Source organism: Dreissena polymorpha, chromosome 16 (assembly GCF_020536995.1).
Source record: "Dreissena polymorpha isolate Duluth1 chromosome 16, UMN_Dpol_1.0, whole genome shotgun sequence".
NCBI classification, from domain to species: Eukaryota; Metazoa; Mollusca; class Bivalvia; order Myida; family Dreissenidae; genus Dreissena; species Dreissena polymorpha.
The window spans coordinates 5008866-5030524 of NC_068370.1; the positions used below are offsets into that span (position 1 = coordinate 5008866).

The 21659-nt window shown below is 36.8% G+C and overlaps 1 protein-coding gene across 1 annotated transcript; it reads left to right on the forward strand.

Annotated features, from left to right (window-relative positions):
• The first annotated feature begins 68 nt into the window (after positions 1-68).
• LOC127862484 (probable E3 ubiquitin-protein ligase RNF144A) lies at positions 69-21659 on the forward strand. The gene is made up of 9 exons (XM_052401637.1): positions 69-212; positions 920-1058; positions 2635-2739; positions 3622-3682; positions 4427-4548; positions 10755-10849; positions 12060-12204; positions 14328-14417; positions 15761-21659. Exons 2-9 carry the CDS (start codon positions 921-923, stop codon positions 15914-15916), a joined length of 912 nt encoding a protein of 303 aa, XP_052257597.1. The 5' UTR covers positions 69-212; position 920; the 3' UTR covers positions 15917-21659.

The window sequence follows — 21659 nt, forward strand, 5'->3', positions numbered from 1 at the left end:
GATTCGCTAGAAAGTAGACTGGGGAAAAGAGACTGGTTTTTTTTAATAATTCAAAAACGCCTTTTGACATTGACACTATACTACGTACAGTCAAAAAAATGTTTTGACAGCTGGAAACCTTAAAAAATGACCACAAATTTTATCTGGTTTATTCTTTTTAAAAGAAATATTTCGCTTCAAAACAATTCTTAAATTCAGTTCAAGATTAACAGGTAACATAAAATGTATACAAGTACAAACGTGTCAATTAAGTTCTACTTTCAGACATAAGCACTTATCAACTTGAATATTGGACAATGAAAAAGCAAAAAACTAGGCTATTATCTTAATGATATAAATTGACCATATACTTATTTTTTCAGGTAGTTTAAGGGTCTCAGTTTCATTTTATTAATGTTTTTGTTTTTTTAAAGCGTCAAAGGCTTCATGTGGTTAGGACAAAAATCATATAAAAATTGTTATCAAATGTCCATGGTCAAAATAGAAACATGTGCATGGGTTGTTTTGGTTTTTGTGTTATTGGCATTTCTTGATTATATAGAAATGTGTATGGGTAATTTACACCTTGCAGTAATGGAGAATACTTCAAGAAAGCCTACTGTAAACATGATAAAAGGCTAGACTATCAATAAATGTGATCATTTAGCAAAATTAAAATTTTCACTTATCGATAGCATTCTGTTAGAATATTCACATTTTACAAAATTTAATGAAATGCAGGAACTAGTCTGTTATTGGCTTAATAAAAAAGATCTCTTTCACAATCAAATAAAGCATTTTCATTCAACATTAATTTTCCAATCAACAGTATTTGTTTAAATGTATTGTAAAACAAATCAATATGATTGTGTGTTTATATTTAAATGCAAATAACATGTTCCATGTATTGACATGTATTTTTTAATTATGTATTTTACAGAATGGCAACTTTTTCCACCAGCATGACGGTGGTGGACCTTGCTATAGACCCGTTAATTACATGCCGTCTTTGCCTATCAGAGTATGCTCCACATGACATGTATACTCTTCAAGACTGTGGATGCCTTTATTGTAAAGAAGTATGTATAAATAAATATGTCTACTGGAAAAAGGTAAGGATCAGGTTTATTGTCTTTAAGTGATGGTACATCTTCACCTGACTGTCAGTTTAACCCCTTGATCACTGGGTTTAAGTCATCCCTTTACACTTGGCATAGGGTGCAGCCACTGCACATTTACTTATAATTCACACAGGCACCCATTCATACACCTTTGTGGATAAGAGTGGGCGTGGAATAAATGCTTTGCCCCCAACAAATAGTAATGGTCTGAGTCAGTAGGATTCAACCAGGGACCTTTCCATTTCTAGGTCAGCATTCTACTGCTAGAACACTGTTCCAGTGTTCCCACTTATAAACCCTTTTGCTATTTTAGTACATTGAGAAGATGCATTTGCAATTTTGCAAAGTAGATGAATGAGTAACTCTTGTTATAAAAAGTTGTTATAATTTGTTTATAAATCTCACATAGTTTGTATTTGTGCATTTAATTTTTTTAAATGATAATATAAAGCGTTATGTAATGTATTATTGTAGTTAAGATCTTTTGAAATACTTCCTTTCCTTTTCGTGTGATATAAAAAAACTAAGAATTAAAATGTTATTTTAAATTAAGTGTAAATGTTCAGGATAAATAAACCTTGTATAAATTTTTTGTATAGGTACCTTAACAAATCAGTTGATATTCACAGGTGTGAAAAAGATACATGTTAATGTATATAGTATGATTACGCACATACCTGTTGACACATCCTTGGGAAACCGACAATTATAGATTAACAGTTGTGTTAGGGTTAAAGAAGCAATGTCTATGATGAGATGCTCTTTCTTTTATACATGTGCTACTGCAATCAGTGTACATTATCATTTCATTGATAATTTAAGTGACATTTTTCATATTATTATCATCTGCATGATTGCTAGATAAATATTTATGTATATTTTTTTTATTGTTATTTTTAATGTTTGAGATAATGTCCAAAATGCGTGTTTTTTATTGCTTATTATATTGATGTATCTCATTAACATTTTGATAAAATCACAATAAAAACCATTTTAATCGTTTTTATTTTTATCTTTTTATCTGTTTGATCATCTAAGATTGTGTGGCAAATGTTGAATTCCACATACTGTAGATAAGAATTTCACTTGTCAAAAAATAAACCAAAACAGCATTTGCTTTTCTCTGTTATGATAGCTGTCAAAAACATGGCATCTTTTGCAGAGTTTATTACTGTACTCAAAGAGTTCATTCTTGTAATGTGTATTGTAAATTGAAATGTTCGACCATGATGGACATTCGTAAAACAAACATCATTATTAAAGACCACACACAATTATTATAACTATGTTTAATTTGTATCTTGTCTGTTGCTAGGCACAAGGCAAATCAGCCTTTGTTGCAAATATGTTTTTTTGCACCTGTTTGTTTTGATTTACAAAAAAAACACACAAAAAAACAACAACATAACACATAGTTGTTCCTTAGAATGCTGCTCACATTACATAGGTACACAGTAGATCTAACAGATATGATATTTATAATACTTGTAGTGAATTGTGCATATGTAAGATAATTTCACATTTTACCTCTCAGTGTGTCCAGCAGTATGTAATGGTGATGATTTACGAGGGAAATGTGGTCTCCATCACATGTCCTGATGCTCAGTGCCGTAAACAGGGGAAAATACTGTTCTCAGAGGTAACACCAAATAATAATGTGTTGTTCAATGATCTTGATTCTTAGTTTTGAACACTTGTTTGAGATAGTCCTCAAGTGTTTATAATAATAATCAATGGTTGTTTATCTAGCTTAGTGTAATTTTGAAGATCTGTAAAGTGGTATGAATGCGATATAAAAAAGACGTGCAGAAACATCAAAAATTGATGTGCTTATTTGGGCCCATTTATTTTCCAATGTAGGAAGATATTAGTTATTGCAGGTAGACAAATATAGATGAAATGACTAAAGTTCTGTTAATGTAATAGTATTCAAAGTATGACATGTTTCACTATATGTACAAACTATTGCATCATTTTCTGGTCTCCTGCTGAAATCATATTCTGTTGGATTGTACATTTGCCCCATGCTAATCCTGCATATTGTATCAAATGTATGCTCACAAGTGGTGAAGTATGTGAATATAAAGTTCAAATTTCATATAAAGCGCTTTGTAGTGTCCTGTTCATATCCTGTTTCAAACATCTTGTACTAAGTTGTAGCCTTTTGTTTCCAGTCAAGAGTCTGCTGAATTAAATACTTCTCAGCACACGCCTTTCTCTGCACAAACTCATGTTACCAGTTTACCTGGTGTCAACAAAATGATTTTAAATTTTAATAACTTTATGAGTCTGTGTTTGGGAAACAGGACTCATTTCATATGTGTAAAGTGTCAGTTTTTGCAGTCGTTTTAATGAATTTTTCATTTAAAGGAAAGTCTCTTCTGTATGAAAATCCAGTCCAGGCAGAAAGTATCCTCACTGATTAGCCTGTGTAGACTGCACATGCTAATATTGAAATATACTTAACATAGATGCATTGAGTTTTTTTTATCCAAGACTCAAATATTAACTTTTTTTTTAGGTGAAGACCCTGGTAGATGAGAAACACTTTGCCAGATACAGAAAACTGAAATTCCAGAAAGGTATTATAAGTTAAGATGTTGATTTGCAGCTAGCATGAATTTAACATGGTTGGTGAGCTATTGGTTTAGAGTACCTCTCCTGCAACATCCATCAGAAGATATGTGAAATTTGCATTTCACTCAAGAAATTATAACCATGCCAACATTGGTTATTGCTTTACAATGTAGATGTATTCCTGAATGTTAGTTGTTTCGGGGTTGATAGTTTTTGCTTGGATGAGGATTGCAACACATGTTATCAGTGTTGCAATCCATATTAATGCATTGTGATAACGTGACATAAAAGAGCACACGCCCCATCCAAAAAATGTGTCAATTTTAACCCCAATAATTACCAAGAGTTCATCAGCCTATACATGTAGTTCTTTAGTACACAGGATAGCTGTTAAATTCACTGTTTGCTGTTTATCATCTAGCATATAATGTGTAATAATGTTAAAGAAAACTTCCTTTATGTCAGTGCTCTTATGTGGGGTTTTATTCTTTGAAATTGTTCTTCTTTTAATGACACTTTTGACACTTTTGCAAAAAGGATCAAATAAGTTTTTTTTACACTGAAGGGTTTAAAATCTGCACACATGATAATAACTGTCAATGAATGAGCGTCAGTTTTAAATCTTAACTGGGTTTAAAGGATGTGATTACAGGTTAGCAGGTAACGTTTAGCCAATTTATCATTAACTGTTGAAATTAATAATTTTAAGTCTTTTTCTACTGAAAGCAAGAATGGACTCTGTGTTGCAGAAGTTGACCTAGATCCTGACAGGACGTTTTGTCCCGAGGCGGGGTGTGAGACTGTGTGTCACGTGTGTAGCACCTCCTCCAGTCAGGCCTTCAGCAAACCGACACCTGTAGACTGTCCTAAGGTAGGCCTACAGCAAACCTACACCTGTAGACTGTCCTAAGGTAGGCCTACAGCAAACCTACACCTGTAGACTGTCCTAAGGTAGGCCTACAGCAAACCTACACCTGTAGACTGTCCTAAGGTATCACAAACCTACATCTATTCCCTGTCCTAAGGTAGGCCTACAGCAAACCTACACCTGAAGACTGTCCTAAGGTAGGCCTACAGCAAACCTACACCTGTAGACTGACCTAAGGTAGGCCTACAGCAAACCTACACCTGTAGACTGTCCTAAGGTATCACAAACCTACATCTATTCCCTGTCCTAAGGTAGGCCTACAGCAAACCTACATCTATTCCCTGTCCTAAGGTAGGCCTACAGCAAACCTACACCTGTAGACTGTCCTAAGATAGGCCTACAGCAAACCTACACCTGTAGACTGTCCTAAGGTAGGCCTACAGCAAACCTACACCTGTAGACTGTCCTAAGGTATCACAAACCTACATCTATTCCCTGTCCTAAGGTAGGCCTACAGCAAACCTACACCTGAAGACTGTCCTAAGGTAGGCCTACAGCAAACCTACACCTGTAGACTGTCCTAAGGTAGGCCTACAGCAAACCTACACCTGTAGACTGTCCTAAGGTAGGCCTACAGCAAACCTACACCTGTAGACTGTCCTAAGGTAGGCCTACAGCAAACCTACACCTGTAGACTGTCCTAAGGTAGGCCTACAGCAAACCTACACCTGTAGACTGTCCTAAGGTAGGCCTACAGCAAACCTACACCTGTAGACTGTCCTAAGGTATCAAAAACCTACATCTATTCCCTGTCCTAAGGTAGGCCTACAGCAAACCTACACCTGAAGACTGTCCTAAGGTAGGCCTACAGCAAACCTACACCTGTAGACTGTCCTAAGGTAGGCCTACAGCAAACCTACACCTGTAGACTGTCCTAAGGTAGGCCTACAGCAAACCTACACCTGTAGACTGTCCTAAGGTAGGCCTACAGCAAACCTACACCTGTAGACTGTCCTAAGGTAGGCCTACAGCAAACCTACACCTGTAGACTGTCCTAAGGTAGGCCTACAGCAAACCTACACCTGTAGACTGTCCAAAGGTAGGCCTACAGCAAACCTACACCTGTAGACTGTCCTACCTTAGGACAAAACCTACACCTATAGACTGTCCTAAGGTAGGCCTTCAGCAAACCTACACCTGTAGACTGTCCTAAGGTAGGCCTACAGCAAACCTACACCTGTAGACTGTCCTAAGGTATCACAAACCTACATCTATTCCCTGTCCTAAGATAGGCCTTCAGCAAACCTACACCTGTAGACTGACCTAAGGTAGGCCTACAGCAAACCTACACCTGTAGACTGTCCTAAGGTATCACAAACCTACATCTATTCCCTGTCCTAAGGTAGGCCTACAGCAAACCTACACCTGAAGACTGTCCTAAGGTAGGCCTACAGCAAACCTACACCTGTAGACTGTCCTAAGGTAGGCCTTCAGCAAACCTACACCTATAGACTGTCCTAAGGTAGGCCTACAGCAAACCTACACCTGTAGACTGTCCTAAGGTAGGCCTACAGCAAACCTACACCTGTAAACTGTCCTACCTTAGGACAAAACCTACACCTATAGACTGTCCTAAGGTAGGCCTACAGCAAACCTACACCTGTAGACTGTCCTAAGGTAGGCCTACAGCAAACCTACACCTGTAGACTGTCCTAAGGTAGGTCTACAGCAAACCTACACCTGTACACTGTCCTAAGGTAGGCCTAGAACAAACCTACACCTGCAGACTGTCCTAAGGTAGGCCTACAGCAAGCCTACCGTGTAGACTGTCCTAAGGTAACAGCAAACCTACTCCTGTAGACTGACCTAAGGTAGGCCTACAGCAAACCTACACCTATAGACTGTCCTGAAGTAGGTCTTCAGCAAACCTAGACCTGTAGACTGTCCTAAGGTAGGCCTACACCTGAAGACTGTCCTAAGGTAGGCCTACAGCAAACCTACACCTGTAGACTGTCTTAAGGTAGGCCTACAGCAAACCTTCACCTGTAGACTGTCCTAAGGTAGGCCTACAGCAAACCTACACATGTAGACTGTCCTAAGGTAGGCATATAGCAAACCTACAATTGTAGACTGTCCTAAGGTAGGTCTACAGCGAACCTACTCCTGTAGACTGTTCTCAGGTTACAGCAAACCTACACATGTAGACTGTCCTAAGGTAGGCCTACAGCAAACCTACACATGTAGACTGTCCTAAGGTAACAACAAACCTACACCTGTAGACTGTCCTAAGGTAGGCCTACAGCAAACCTACACATGTAGACTGTCCTAAGGTGACCATATAGCAAACCTACTCCTGTAGACTGTCCTAAGGTAACAGCAAACCTACACCTGTAGACTGTCCTAAGGTAGGCCTACAGCAGACCTACACATGTAGACTGTCCTAAGGTAACAGCAAACCTACACATGTAGACTGTCCTAAGGTAACAGCAAACCTACACATGTAGACTGTCCTAAGGTAACAGCAAACCTACACATGTAGACTGTCCTAAGGTAGGCATATAGCAAACCTACTCCTGTAGACTGTCCTAAGGTAACAGCAAACCTACACCTGTAGACTGTCCTAAGGTAGGCCTACAGCAAACCTACATATGTAGACTGTCCTAAGGTAACAGCAAACCTACACATGTAGACTGTCCTAAGGTAACAGCAAACCTACACATGTAGACTGTCCTAAGGTAACAGCAAACCTACACATGTAGACTGTCCTAAGGTAGACATATAGCAAACCTACTCTTGTAGACTGTCCTAAGGTAACAGCAAACCTACACATGTAGACTGTCCTAAGGTAGGCCTACTGCACACCTACAATTGTAGACTGTCCTAAGGTAGGTCTACAGCAAACCTACTCCTGTAGACTGTTCTCAGGTTACAGCAAACATACACCTGTAGACTGTCCTAAGGTAGGCCTACAGCAAGCCTACACCTGTAGACTGCCTGTAGACTGTCCTAAGGTAGGCCTTCAGCAAACCTAGACCTGTAGACTGTCCTAAGGTAGGGCAAACCTATATCCGTTTGCTGTTTGGAAATTTGGAAGATTTCGTGACTCGAAAAATCCCAATTTTGCTAGGTACCTTTTCCCAAATAGACAGAAAAAGGTCTGATTTGATATCGGTATACTATTTGGATCATATATATATACTATACATGTAGATCTGCAATATTTGCCATAATTTGCAGTCATTATGGTTTATTCTTTTAGTAAAGGTCATGATTAAAAATAATGAGTACCAATAATATGCAAAATGATTGATTATTATGAATTATTACTGATCAAATGTCCAAAATCCACCTAAAAATGACTGATCAATTACTTAAGAAATAATCCACGGGTAACCGCTGGTTATTGCGGTAATAACCAACGGTATGGAGTTCCCATGCGTATGAATTAAACCACGAGGGCTTACCCGAGTGGTTTGATAACAAGCATCGGAACAACATACCGTTGGTTATTACCGCAATAATCAACGGTTACCCGTGGATTATTTCGATTCTAACACGTTTTCATTAATAAGTTATCCGCAATTTAAAGGTTATAAACGAGAGTTATATCAACCGAACGTCCTCCACTTTTCCGCGAAAACGTGACGTCACCACAACAATTACAATCAAATGACGTCGTCTTCATTCATAAAATGTGCGCGGACAATCAAAGTGACATCACTTTAAACAACCGTTGGTATATCGGGGTAATAACCAACAGTAGTTTTTCTTCTTTGTATATAGAAAACAAGTCACGTGCCGTGGTAGAATTTTCAATAGACAACATCTGGTGAATGTTACTATCAGCACTTGCATATGCATACATTCTGAACAGGGTTAATTGCATTTGTATCAAGTGTCTTTATGTATTGTAATTAAATTGTTTGTTTTTAAGAAGGGGGCATGTAAAAAAACATCTTCACACTGATGACAATTACTGGGGGTATTTGCATAAAGTTACCATGTTTGTTAATTAAATTCATTGAACCAAAAATAATTTCAGGCATTTTTAGTTGTGTTTGTCTGGTAAAGTGTATGGCAAATCAGTAAATTGCGTTGTTTACCAAAAGGTTAACAAGACAAGGACAGTCTTCGTTGTTATATTATTTTTTGTCATATATTTAAATGCTTTGAATTTTATTCTTATTATACAATGTTCAGCTTACAAACAGAATGTATATACTGGATTTCTTCAAACATCTATAATTAATATTGTTAACCAACTGTTTTCACAAAGTATGCACCTAAAACAGATCATGACATATTGTTTGTCATTAAAAGTAATTGGGTTGTGATAGCACCATGTGTTTTTCATCAGTTCATCCAATACTAAAAATGTTTACGACATTTCTTGGTATAAGATGAGACCGCTTGCAGTGGTCTATAGCCTGTGTGGATTTAATCAGTAAACATAAACAACTCAACCCATGCGACAGACAAAAAAATCTTACCAGACATGAGGCCCGATGACATTTAAAATTAACCGGACTTCTTCTTCAATAAGCAATAGTAAATACCGTGTCTACAGTTTTTTTTATTATTATGAGGTTCAGAATGTTAAACAATTCTAAGTACAATAAAATAACAACTTAATTTAAACCCTTTATTTTGAAGTTGAAAGTGAAGAAAGCTTTGTGATGTTTTAATGGGTTTACAAGTAATTTTAAACTGCTATATAAAATATTAGTACTCACAGAGAGGGTAATCACATGACATTCAAGATGGCCATGTCTGTTCCAAAACCTGTGTTTTTCGCCGTTGTATACCCTTTTATTTATTGTGTTTATTCTTAATGCCGCTCATTTCCCAACAATATCAGTAAGAAAGTGATTCACGTTTATTTCGTATTAATATTCGCTTTATATAACGACTTAACTCGCTATGAATCTACTTGGCAGGAGCTGTAATTTTGTGATCCCGCTTCGAAAAAATTTTTAACCTGTAAAGTTCAATTTCAACCACTCAAAAATGTGTTGTGTCGCCTTCGTCCCGAAACAAGCTGCAATAATTGACTGGTTCTAAGAATCGGGCTTGGAGTATATTACGTCAGCAGCAAATATTACCAGTTTGACTTGTTGGTAAAATCTGTTTTATTTTAAAGTTAAATAATCTATCGAAGTAAAATGAACAATAAATAGTCCTTATTTTTTACAAATTCATAGTTTCGTGTTCATTTTTATTCAAATTTTTAGGCCCCCTTCGAAGAAGAGGGGGTATATTGTTTTGCACATGTCAGTCAGTCCACGAGATGGTTCTAGATGATAACTCAAAAAGACTTGGGCATAGGATCATGAAACTTCAAAGGTACATTGATCATGACTGGCAGATGACTGCTATTGATTTTCAGGTCACTAGGTCAAAGGTCAAGGTCACAGTGACTCGAAATAGTAAAATGGTTTCCAGATGATAACTCAAGAATGCTTAGGCCTAGGATCATGAAACTTCATAGGTACATTGATCATGACTGGCAGATGACCCCTATTGATTTTCAGGTCTCTAGGTCAAAGATCACAGTGACTCGAAATAGTAAAATGGTGTCCGGATGATAACTCAAGAATGCTTACGCCTAGGATCTTGAAACTTCATGGGTACATTGATCATGACTGGCAAATGACCCCTATTGATTTTCAGGTCAATAGGTCAAAGGTCAAGGTCACAGTGACTCAAAACAGTAAAATGGTTTCCAGATGATAACTCTAGAATGTTTATGCTTAGGATCATGAAACTTCACATGTACATTGATCATGACTGGAAGATGACCCCTATTGATTTTCAGGTCACTAGGTCAAAGGTCAAGGTCACAGTGACAAAAAACGTATTCACACAATGGCTTCCCCTACAACTGACAGCCCATATGGGGGGCATTCTTGTTTTACAAACAGCCCTTATTAGATATTGTTTTGGATTTTTTTTTGTCGGACGCAAGGACTGAAAAGTGTCAGACCACAGCAAAATTGATCAGATTAGTCCAAGGTCCGATGTCTTTCGCACGAGTTGCACCTGAGGATTTTTATATGTCGAATAACCAAGGAAAAACATGTGTTTTATTCATCTTTCAAGAATTCACTGCGATCTACAATGTACTGTTGGTTATTGGTTATGTGACTTCTTAGTTCAGTGCAAGCTATTAAGCATTCACTACTTTGAGTTAATGTACGTTGTTATTTCAGTGCAAGCTACAGTTTTGCTCAGTGTGCAAGTCCAAATGGCATCACACAAAGTCCTGCAATGACGTGGTCATGTCGGGACGATTAGAGGACCAAGGGTAATATCAGAATGACTAAAATTCATTGCATTTAACAATTCATTCAGACAATTATTAAAAAGTATATTTTCACATCTTAAATTTCTTTTTTGTAATGTATGCTTTAAGACATTGGACGTGTACCTTTGTTTAACATATGATGTCATGGTTGTGGAGATCCATGAAAATCTACAACAATCTGTCATGCCAAAAAATGTGTTTTATGCGATATTTTGCCAGCATAGCTGCAGACCAGCCCGTGCATTCTCAGTTTGGCCATGATCTACCCTGTCTGCTAATCGGACCACAAAACTTTGTACATGTTTAGGGAACTGGTAGCCACTTATCAAGCCCGAGCTTGTCTGGAGCTACAGTATACGCATATGGCATAAGACCCATTTTTGCATGATTTGGTTAGAATAATTGTGGTTTCACAGTAGGAGAAGCTAGACATATAATCAGTTATGAACTGTTGTGCAATATTTTATAACATTAAAGAAGGTTTAATATGCAGGACATTACTGTCTATTAAATGAAAAGCATTGCAACTGCAAATCCGGTAATGTCAGTAAAAAGGTTTCATAAAAGTTTATAAGTTGTGATAGCTCATTATACCTGTGTAAGTTGTTAATTGCACATTTCTATCAAGATGCCACTTCAATTAATTTAGGGTCTTATCTGGTTATGCCTTATTTCTTAACATATGTTGTAATTTTGTATTGGTCCAAAACTGTATTTTCACAATAGCATATTTGTTAAGCTAAACAAAATTTGTCTTGATAATGATTTCTTGATCCCTAAAATGGTCTTTGTTGCGAAAGATACAATATGAGAAAACAATACTTGTAAGGCACAAATAAACAGGAAAGAACATTAAAAAACTTGTCGTAAATAAGTCATTTATAACTGTGACTGTCTATTGGTGAATAAATGGGCCTTGGTTTGGGAACAACTGTGCTTAATGCATGTTCTCAAAGTATGTTCCCAAATAAGCCTGTGCAGTCCCCATAGGCTAATGGAAGACAAAACTTGTTGCCTACACTGGATTTTCGGTTAAAAGATAACTCCTTAAAAAAAATCCCCACAAGCAGAAAGAGTCGTCCCTTATTAGCCCCTGCTTGCTGCAAATGCTCACCTGTGATGACATTTTATGCACAGGCATTGAGCACATTCCCATAATGTGGTTCAAACAGTAATTGGTACATTGTTTGCATGATGGGTTTCTTTACAGGATCCCATTCACAAGTGAGGCAGAGTCAAACATCAAGAGATGCCCAGTGTGCCATGTGCCAATTGAGAGAAACGATGGCTGCGCACAGATGATGTGCAAGCGTTGTAAACATGTCTTCTGTTGGTACTGCCTCACGTCTTTGGATGTAAGAAATCTTGTAAATTGTATGCTGCGCTCTAGGAGAATGGTGTGTAGTGCATAATCAGGGGAGACACTTTCCTACTGTACTGGTTTTTTAGCTCGCCTGATTGCTCAGGTGAGCTTTTGTGACCGGTCTTTGTCCGTCGTATGTCCGTCCGTCAGTAAACATTTGCTCGTGCACACTCTATAGGCCACATTTCTTGTCCCATCTTCATGAAACTTGGTCAGAAGCTTTGTCCCAATGAAATGTAGGCCGAGTTCGAAACTGGGTTGTGCCGGGTCAAAAACTAGGTCACTAGGTCAAAAAAAAGAAAAACCTTGTAAACACTGTAGAAGTCACATTTCATGCCCACTCTTCATGTAAGGTTGTCAAAATGTGTGTCTTAATGATATCTTGGTTGAGTTCAAAAGTGGGTCCGATCCATTGAAAAACATGGCAGCCAGTGGGCGGGGCAGTTTTCCTAATTTGGCTATAGAGAAACCTTGTAAACTCTCTAGAAGTCACAATTTTTGCCCAATCATCATGAAAGTTGGTCAATGCATTGTTTCAATTGATGTTTCGGACGAATTCGAAAATGGTCGAGATCGGTGAAAAAACATGGCCGCCAGTGGGCGGGGCATTTTTCTCTATATGTATATAGTGGCAGTTTTCCCTATTTGGCTATAGAGAAACCTTGTAAACACTCTAGAAGTCTCGATTTTTGCCCAATCATCATGAAAGTTGGTCAAAACATTTGTTTTATTGATATCTCGGATGAGTTTGAAAATGGTCGGGATCGGTGAAAAAAACATGGCCGCCAGTGGGCGGGGCATTTTTCTCTATATGTATATAGTGAAAACATGTGAACACAGTAAAAGTCACATTTTTGGCCCAATTTTCATGAAACTTGCTCAGAACATTTGTTTCCTTGATACGAGAGTTGAGTTCAAAAATGGTTCCAGTCAGTTGAATAACATGGCTGCTGGGAGGGGGGCGGTTTTCTCATTATCCCCCTCCCCCCTTTCGAAGAAGAGGGGTTATATTGTTTTTCTCATGTCGGTCCGTCCGTCTACCAAATGGTTTCCGGATGATAACTCAAGAGCGCTAATGCCTAGGATCATGAAACTTCATAGGTACATTGATCATGACTCGCAGATGACCCCTGTTGATTTTCAGGTCACTATTTCAAAGGTCAAGGTCACGATGACCCAAAATAGTAAAATAGTTTCCAGATGATAACTCAAGAAGGCTTATGACCCCTATTGATTATCAGGTTACTTGGTCAAAGGTCAAGGTCACAGTGCCAAAAAAGTATTCACCTAATGGCTGTCAAGGTCACGGTGACTCAACTTAGAAAAATGGTATCCGGATGATAACTCAAGAATGCTTACGCCTAGGATCATGAAACTTCATAGGTACATTGATCATGACTCGCAGATGAAACAACGATGAAACTTGACCAGGATGTTTGTCTGGACAATATCTAGGTCAAGTTTGACATTTGGTAAAGATTGAATGAACCGACTCCTCTCAGGTGAGCGGACTAGGGCCATCTTGGTCCTCTTCTTGTTTAGAAGAGGCTCCCTTTAAAAAAAAACATAAAAGGGGAAAGTGTCATCCCTTATTAGCAGGGCAGACTGCACAGGCTAATTTGTGAAGAATTTAGTTGGTAAAGAAAATTGCATTAGAATGAAAATCTAAGAAGTGATATTTTTTTAATGATACAAAATATTTATTGCTTTCAGTTAATAATAACTTTTTTTCACTAGTTGTCATAAATATATTTAATTGACACCGGGTCTTATGCCGGACATGAAAATATTTTTTTCCATTGCCACTCTTAAAAATTTTTGTGGATAATTCTCCAAAACCAACACATATCACCTACATGTTTGATATGTAGATCGATATTAAGAGATCATAAGGTAAGTGTTAAATACAGTCAAGTCAATTAGTCGAGGCTTTTTTTTTTAAGTAGCCTTTATTGAAAAAGACCTTATCAGTTTATTTATATTTTATTCAAACAGTATGTTCTGATAATCAAATTTGAAACACAGTCTGGAACCATATAAAAATTAGATACTGGCTTTAAACATGAAGATGTAGTTGGTACATGGTGGCTCAATTTTATGTCTCTTTTTTTTCAGGATGACTTTCTCCTGCGACACTACGACAAAGGTCCGTGCAAGAACAAACTGGGTCATTCCAGAGCGTCTGTGATATGGCACCGCACTCAGGTAGCATATTATTCATAGAATATAAATGGCAAAGAAACAGTTTGAAAAAAATATTTCAACATAAATGAATTCACCCTTCCACGCTTAAAGCCAGGGGAAAATGACTATATGCAACCTGCGAGTAACTCAGTCTATTCTGGCTTTATGTTGTTTTCTGCTCATAAGTTAGATTAGGGTTGGAAAAGAAGTCTTGAACGTAGTAAAAAAAGGTTTTTAATTTTCTTTTATTTTCTTAGGGACAGCAAACCCATTTAAATAAGTATCTTATCTGTAAATGGTTAACCCTTAAAGCGCTGGAGCTGAATTTTAAAGGCCTTTGCAAACAGTTTGGATCCAGATGAGACGCCACAGAACGTGGCGTCTCATCAGGATCCAAACTGTTTGCTATTCTGATAGTATTCTTTGAAAAAAATCGAAGAAAATGCTAATTTTAGAAATTCAGCAGACGACATTTTAGCAGATGACAAATTTCCCAGCATGCAACGGGTTAATACTGTTTTGGTTTTATCTTACTAAGATAAATGGTCTTACACAGTCTTTAATTATCTACCATACTGTAAAAAAATTTTATTAATCCCTTGCTGAAAAGTTGGGAAGGGGCTTAAAGGAATAGCCTTGTTCATCAGTCCGTCCGCGAATGTGCCCATGACATTTTTGTTTCTGTTCTATATCTCCTTTACCCTTTGAAAGTTTTTCATGAAACTTTGCTCTAATGTTTAGATCATTGAGACTTTTGCAGATGGCATGAGGCTTTATCACCATCTCAAGGTGAAGGTCACACATAAACTTACAGGGAAAAATTTTAGAGTTCCTTTTTGTGTCCGTTATTTGTGTCCACTGCTTATCCCTCATACCCTTTGAAGGGTTTTCATTTAACTGGGGTCATATGTTTTGCTTATTGAGACTAACATGCACAAGGCATAAGCCAGTCACAGACACTCAAGGTCCAAGTCACACAAGTTTATTGAACTTTCCATATAATGATTATCTTGTGCATTTTATACGGCTGTAGCATGATAGTTACCATGATATTGAATTGTCTATATAAAGATTATCACTTGCATTTCACTTGACCAAAGCAGAAGAACATTATTGCCTATTTATATTTATATGGAAGTGTGTAAAGTGTTGTGCCAGATTAGCCTTTTAAACTGGCACAGGCAAATCAGGGACGTCAAAATTTGTCCCCTTTTTGGAATTTTTCGTGTCTTGTAAATGAAAATCCAGTCAGGTCGGAAAGTGCTGATAAGTCTGTGTGGACTTAACACTCTTATCTGACACAACACTTTACACACATGCATCCAGACAAAGGCTTATAACATCATAATTGTTTGGCCTTTCAGGTGATAGGGATATTTGCTGGGTTCGGTGTCCTTCTACTGGTTGCCTCGCCATTTCTTCTCCTGGCAGCACCGTGCATTTTGTGCTGCAAATGCAGTAAGGTCAGTAAGTGTTGTAGTGATGATGATGACGATCCAGTTGCTGCAAACAGCGGGTAGCAGTTCTGTACCCCAGTCGCCTGAGCATCAAGTGTGACTTACATTACCAATGTGATAGAGGATGAAACCAGTCTGACTTTATTTACAAGTTTATAGACTGAAATGTGCTATGAGATTTTTCTTGACTTTGTAAATGATAATTTAATTGTAAGGTTTTCTTAATGTCACTCTTGGGAAAGAGGATTTTAATGTACCAGCTATTACAAGCGCCTTTTCAAAGATTTGTTGATTCTAAATTAACAATATTTTTGTCAAAAATTTCAAACAGTAAATTGTATGGTTTACAAATGAGAGCTGAAATCCAGGTACAGAAAAAGGCTCACAAAAAATTTATTGTATACTATTTAAATATAATAATGTTGTTTATAAATAAACATCAAATTTGACAAAACAAGTGTGTATTTAAAAATGAACAAATTTATCACTTCAATATAATTACGTTTACACTCCCATGTATAAAAGCCTGTTGAGCTTAGAAGCTATTTCACTTTATCTTGAACTGTAGTTTCGAGCTCCAACACAGGCATTTAATTGATATCGTTAACGCTTAAAAAAATGAGGTAATTGCCTTTATTTGTAGTAACATCTTAACATGAAGTGCATATAGTCCACATAAATAGTATTTATTCTTTTCAAATATGACTTCTTAGGAATCCCAGTATATAAAGAAAAACTATTATACCCTTGTTTTTATTCCATCAATGTGATTCATATAGTTTCTGCTTTGTATATTCCACACATTTTGGTCAATGCTCAACCATTTGCAATTAGATCTTGAGCAAACTATCTGAAAATGTTAATTAGCATAAAATGAAGTTGAAAAACCTACCTAATTCCACCAGGTAGGTAGATCTCATTATGGTGATGCTTCAATATTTTAAGAGTAATTTCCCTATTTTTATGTCCCCCACCACTATAGTGGGGGATATATTGTTTTTGCCCTGTCTGTGGTTTGTTTGTTGGTTTGCATCAAACTTTAACATTTGCCATGACTTTTGCAAAATTGAAGATAGCAACTAAATATTTGGCATGCTTGTGTATCTCATGGAGCTACACATTTTGAGTGGTGAAAGGTCAAGGTCATCCTTCAAGGTCAAAGGTCAAATATATGGGTCAAAATCGCTCATTTAATATACACTTTTGCAATATTGAAGATAGCAACTTTATATTTGGCATGCATGTGTATCTCATGGAGCTGCACATTCTGAGTGGTGAAAGGTCAAGGTCATCCTACAAGGTCAAAGGTCAAATATATGGGGGACATAGTGTTTCACAAACATATCTTGTTTAATTTATATTTTAATTCGACCATATCTGGTTATTTGAAAGAGGTATCAACTTGAAACTTCATAGCTAAATAGAACTTATTGAGGGTTTGTGCAGTGCACAAGAATCGTAACTCTTGCTCCCATATTTAAGAGTTATAGCCCTTTATGACAAGAAATTTACATGATGACTGTCCACCCAACGTTCATTCATGTGCCCAGTGGCATTTACTGTTGGCATTAATGTACGATGGGAACATTTCTTGTTTTTTTGAATTCATAATATACATTTACAGATAAATTGGTTATTTTAAATGTGAACTAAAAGCCTGTTTTAAATCCCCTTTGTTGTGAAATTGTACACATATTAAGAAAATTTCTCAGTATTTGTTTGGCTAGTCATCTTTCATATGTTTCATTTGTAATTGACAATTTGTGGTTTGTATTCATGTATGTTGGTGCTCTCACACAAAATTATTGCTTAGAGTATGAAGAGTTATTGTTACAAGTATGAGCTATATTTATTTTATTTTAAGCTCACCTGAGCAGAATATGCTGATGTTGAGTATTTGTGATCGCCGTTTCTCCTATGTCCATTGTCTGTCTTCAACATTTACCTTGTTGACACTCAAGAGGGCACATGTATTGTCGGATCTTTATGAAACTTGGTGAGAATATTTTCCTCAATTATATCTTGGCTGAGTTCGAAATTGGTTCCCATCCGTTAAAAAATATGGCTGTCAGGAGGTGGGGCAGTTTTCCTAATATGGTTATAGCTACACCTTGTTAACACTGTAAGAGTCTTATCATTAATTAAATCATCTGGAAACTTTGCATGTGTTCTTAATATATCTCAGCCGCATTCGAAAATGGTTCCAGTCTGTTGAAAAACATGACTGTCATGGGCGGGACAGTTTTTTAACCAGGTTTTCCGAAGGAAAAATGGTTATAAAATTGGCAGTGTCGGCGGGCGGGCTGGCGGGCGGAACAAGCTTGTCAGGGTCATAACTTTGTCGTTCATTGTCAGATTTTAAAATCATTTGGCACATTTGTTCACCATCATTAGACGGTGTGTCGCGCGAAAGAATTACTTCAATATCTCCAAGGTCAAGGTCACAATTTGAGTTTGAAGGTCAAAAATGGCCATAAATGAGCTTGTCCGGGCCATAACTTTGTCGTTTATTGTCAGATTTTAAAATCATTTGACTCATTTGTTCACCATCATTAGACAGTGCGTCACACGAAAGAATTACGTCGATATCTCCAAGGTCAAGGTCACAATTTGAGTTTGTAGGTCAAAAATGGCCATAAATGAGCTTGTCCGGGCCATAACTTTGTCGCTCATTGTCAGATTTTAAAATCATTTGGCACATTTGTTCACCATCATTAGACGGTGTGTCGCGCGAAAGATTCACGTCGATATCGCCAAGGTCAAGGTCACAATTTGAAAATGAAGGTCAAAAATGGCCATAAATGAGCTTGTCTGGGCCATTAATATGTCATTCATTGTGACATTTTTAAATCATTTGGCACATTTGTTCACCATTATTGGACGGTGTGTGGCGCGAAAGAATTACGTCAATATCTCCAAGGTCAAGGTCGCCACAACTTAAAATAGATTGATTTTGAAACAACTATGTAACTATGAACAATCAGTAACAATGCACATTTTGATTTTGAGTTGTCTTTTTATCAGACTTTTTTTCTTATTGAAGTCAAGGTCAATTTTACACAAGGGGGTTAACAATACACATTTTGAATTGTCTCCCTTTATCAGACGTTTTTTCAACTGAAAACCTCGTTTTGTGACAATTTTGTCCCTTGTCTTATATTGCTATAGTAGCTAAAGTAAAATCTTGTTAACAATATGGAAATCACATTTTTAGTCCTATCTTCATGAAACTTGTTAAGAACATTTGTTCTAAGGATATCTTGGGCATGTTTAAACATTGTTGCAGTCCGCTGAAGTACATGGCTACCAGGGGGCGGTGCAGTTTTTATTATTATATGGATAAAGTGGCTATAATAAATCCTTGTTAACACTCTGGAGGCCTCATGTATTATCCAATCTTCATGAAATTTAGTTACAACATTCGTCCTAATGAAATCTTGGCTGAGTTTGAAATTGTTTCTGGTCTGTGGAAAAACATGGCAGCCAGTTTTCCTTATAATTATGGCTGTAGTAAAACCTTGTAAACGCTTTAGAAGTCTAATTTCAATCAAATTTTCATTTCATTTTATGAAACTTGGTCAGCAAAATTGTTCTAAATTTATCTCAGCTGAGTTTGAAAATGGTTCTGGTAATCTAGGAACAAAGAAAACTTTGTAGGAACATGAATTTGTTCTAAGAATATCTTGGCAGAGTTGGAAATTGGTTGCAATCTGTTGAAAAACATGGCCACCAGGTGACGGGGCAGTTTTCCTTAAATGAATATAGTAGCTATAGTAACACTTTGTTAACAATATAAAAGATAACATTTTTAGTTCAATCTTCATGAAACTTGGTAGGAGCATAGTTCCTAAGGATATCTTAACACAGTTTACAAATGGTTTTGGTCTGTTGAAAACATGTCAACCAAGGGGCATAGCTGTTTTCCTTAAATGGCTCTATTAGCTATAATAAAACCTTGTTAACTACGTAGAAGTCACATTTTGAGTCCAATCTTCATAAAAGTTAAATTTATGGCTAATCTTCATCAGAGCATTTGGTCTAATGATTTCTGAGCTAAATTCCAAAATGGTTCTGTAACGTTGAAAAACATGGCTGCCAGGGGGCGGGACAGTTTTCCTGATATGGCTATAGAAATCACTTGAGTTAAACGTAAATACTACTCAGGTGGGCAACCAAGGGCCACCATGGCCCTCTTGTTTTTAGAATTATGAGTATTTACTTCACAAATGAGGCTTGCAAAATGTATTTAAAAAAATTTAAGTTGTTTTGTGTACATATGTTTTTTGAAAACTAACAGATTTCCATCAAATGATATATTTCATCAAAGATGTGTTAAACAAACCTTGATATATGAACAAGAAGAGAAAAAGTTTCATAAAAAATTTCTTAGAGCCCCCAACTGTCAAAATGTTCCAATAACCGGTGTTACTTAGCTTTTACTATATTTATTGTCCCCTACCGGTGAAACCAGAGGGGACTTATAGTTTGCGCTCTGTGTGTCAGTCAGTCAGTCAGTCTGTCTGTCTGTCTGTCTGTCTGTCCGTCACTTTTTCTGGATCCTGGGATAACTTAAAAAGTTCTTCATATTTTTTCTTGAAACATGGATTAATGGCAATATGGACATTATGCTCGTCATTTCATTTTGTTCCTACGGCATAAATTGTGGTTGCTATGGCAACCAAAAAAAATAAATTCTGAAAATGGTGGAATTTCTGATAATGGTGGAGCCGGTAGGGGACCATATTGCTTGACAATAGCTTTGTTATATTCTTGACCTTGTTGATCCAATAGCAGATTAACTTAATCTTGTCTTCAATGTGTTTGTAGTCTTATGCATATTTGTACGTGTTGTACTTGTTCAGTTGGATATTCTCTACTTGTATATGCACATGAAAACTGTGCCTTAAAATACGCAATCGTCATACTTTGAAAGCCAGTAATACTCACGCTTTAAAGAGACAACTGTGTTAATAGTACTTTTCAAACGTGCCCCTGTCACACAATGAGTTATTCATTTTCATGGTGAATGTATATGAGCTCATTAAATCCATTAGGTAAGTAGTAATACATCCAGTTATTCATATGACATGATGTTGAGTACATTTTAAGCTTATTGATTTAGTAATGTAGTTATATTTTTCTGGATCCGTTTAGGGCTTACATGTAACATGACAATGTGTTAACCCTTTCAGTGCGGGAACCGAATTTTGAAGGCCTTTTCAAACAGTTTGGATCCAGATGAGACGCCACAAAACGTGGCGTCTCATCTGGATCCAAACTGTTTGCTATTCTGATAGTATTTTTTGAAAAAAATCGAAGAAATGCTAATTGTAGAAATTCAGCAGACAACATTTTAGCAGACGATAAATTTCCCAGCATGCAAAGGGTTAAATTCATATGAGCCGGGCTCTGAAAAGACGGGGCTTCATGCATGTTATAAGGAGTAATGCCAGATTTTCCTGTGCAGTCCGCATAGGCTAAGCTTGGACAACACTTTCCACCAGACTGGATCTGCATTTCAAAGATTCATCCTTTGAACATAAAATGTCATGAAAGTGTCATCCGTGAAAAATCTTACACAACATGTTATGCACATGTATTTAGCCCCGTTTTCTCATTCAATGGATTTAAATAAAATCCATGATTTCTGTTTAATTAACCAGACCTTAAAGGCAACTACCTTATTTGCTTTTTTTCACAAGTTTATTACTGTATACTCATAATGACATTAAGTCCCTTTTGTAATGTAAGATATGATGTTGGAATGTGCTATTTTATACAATAATAAAATATAACAAAAAAATCA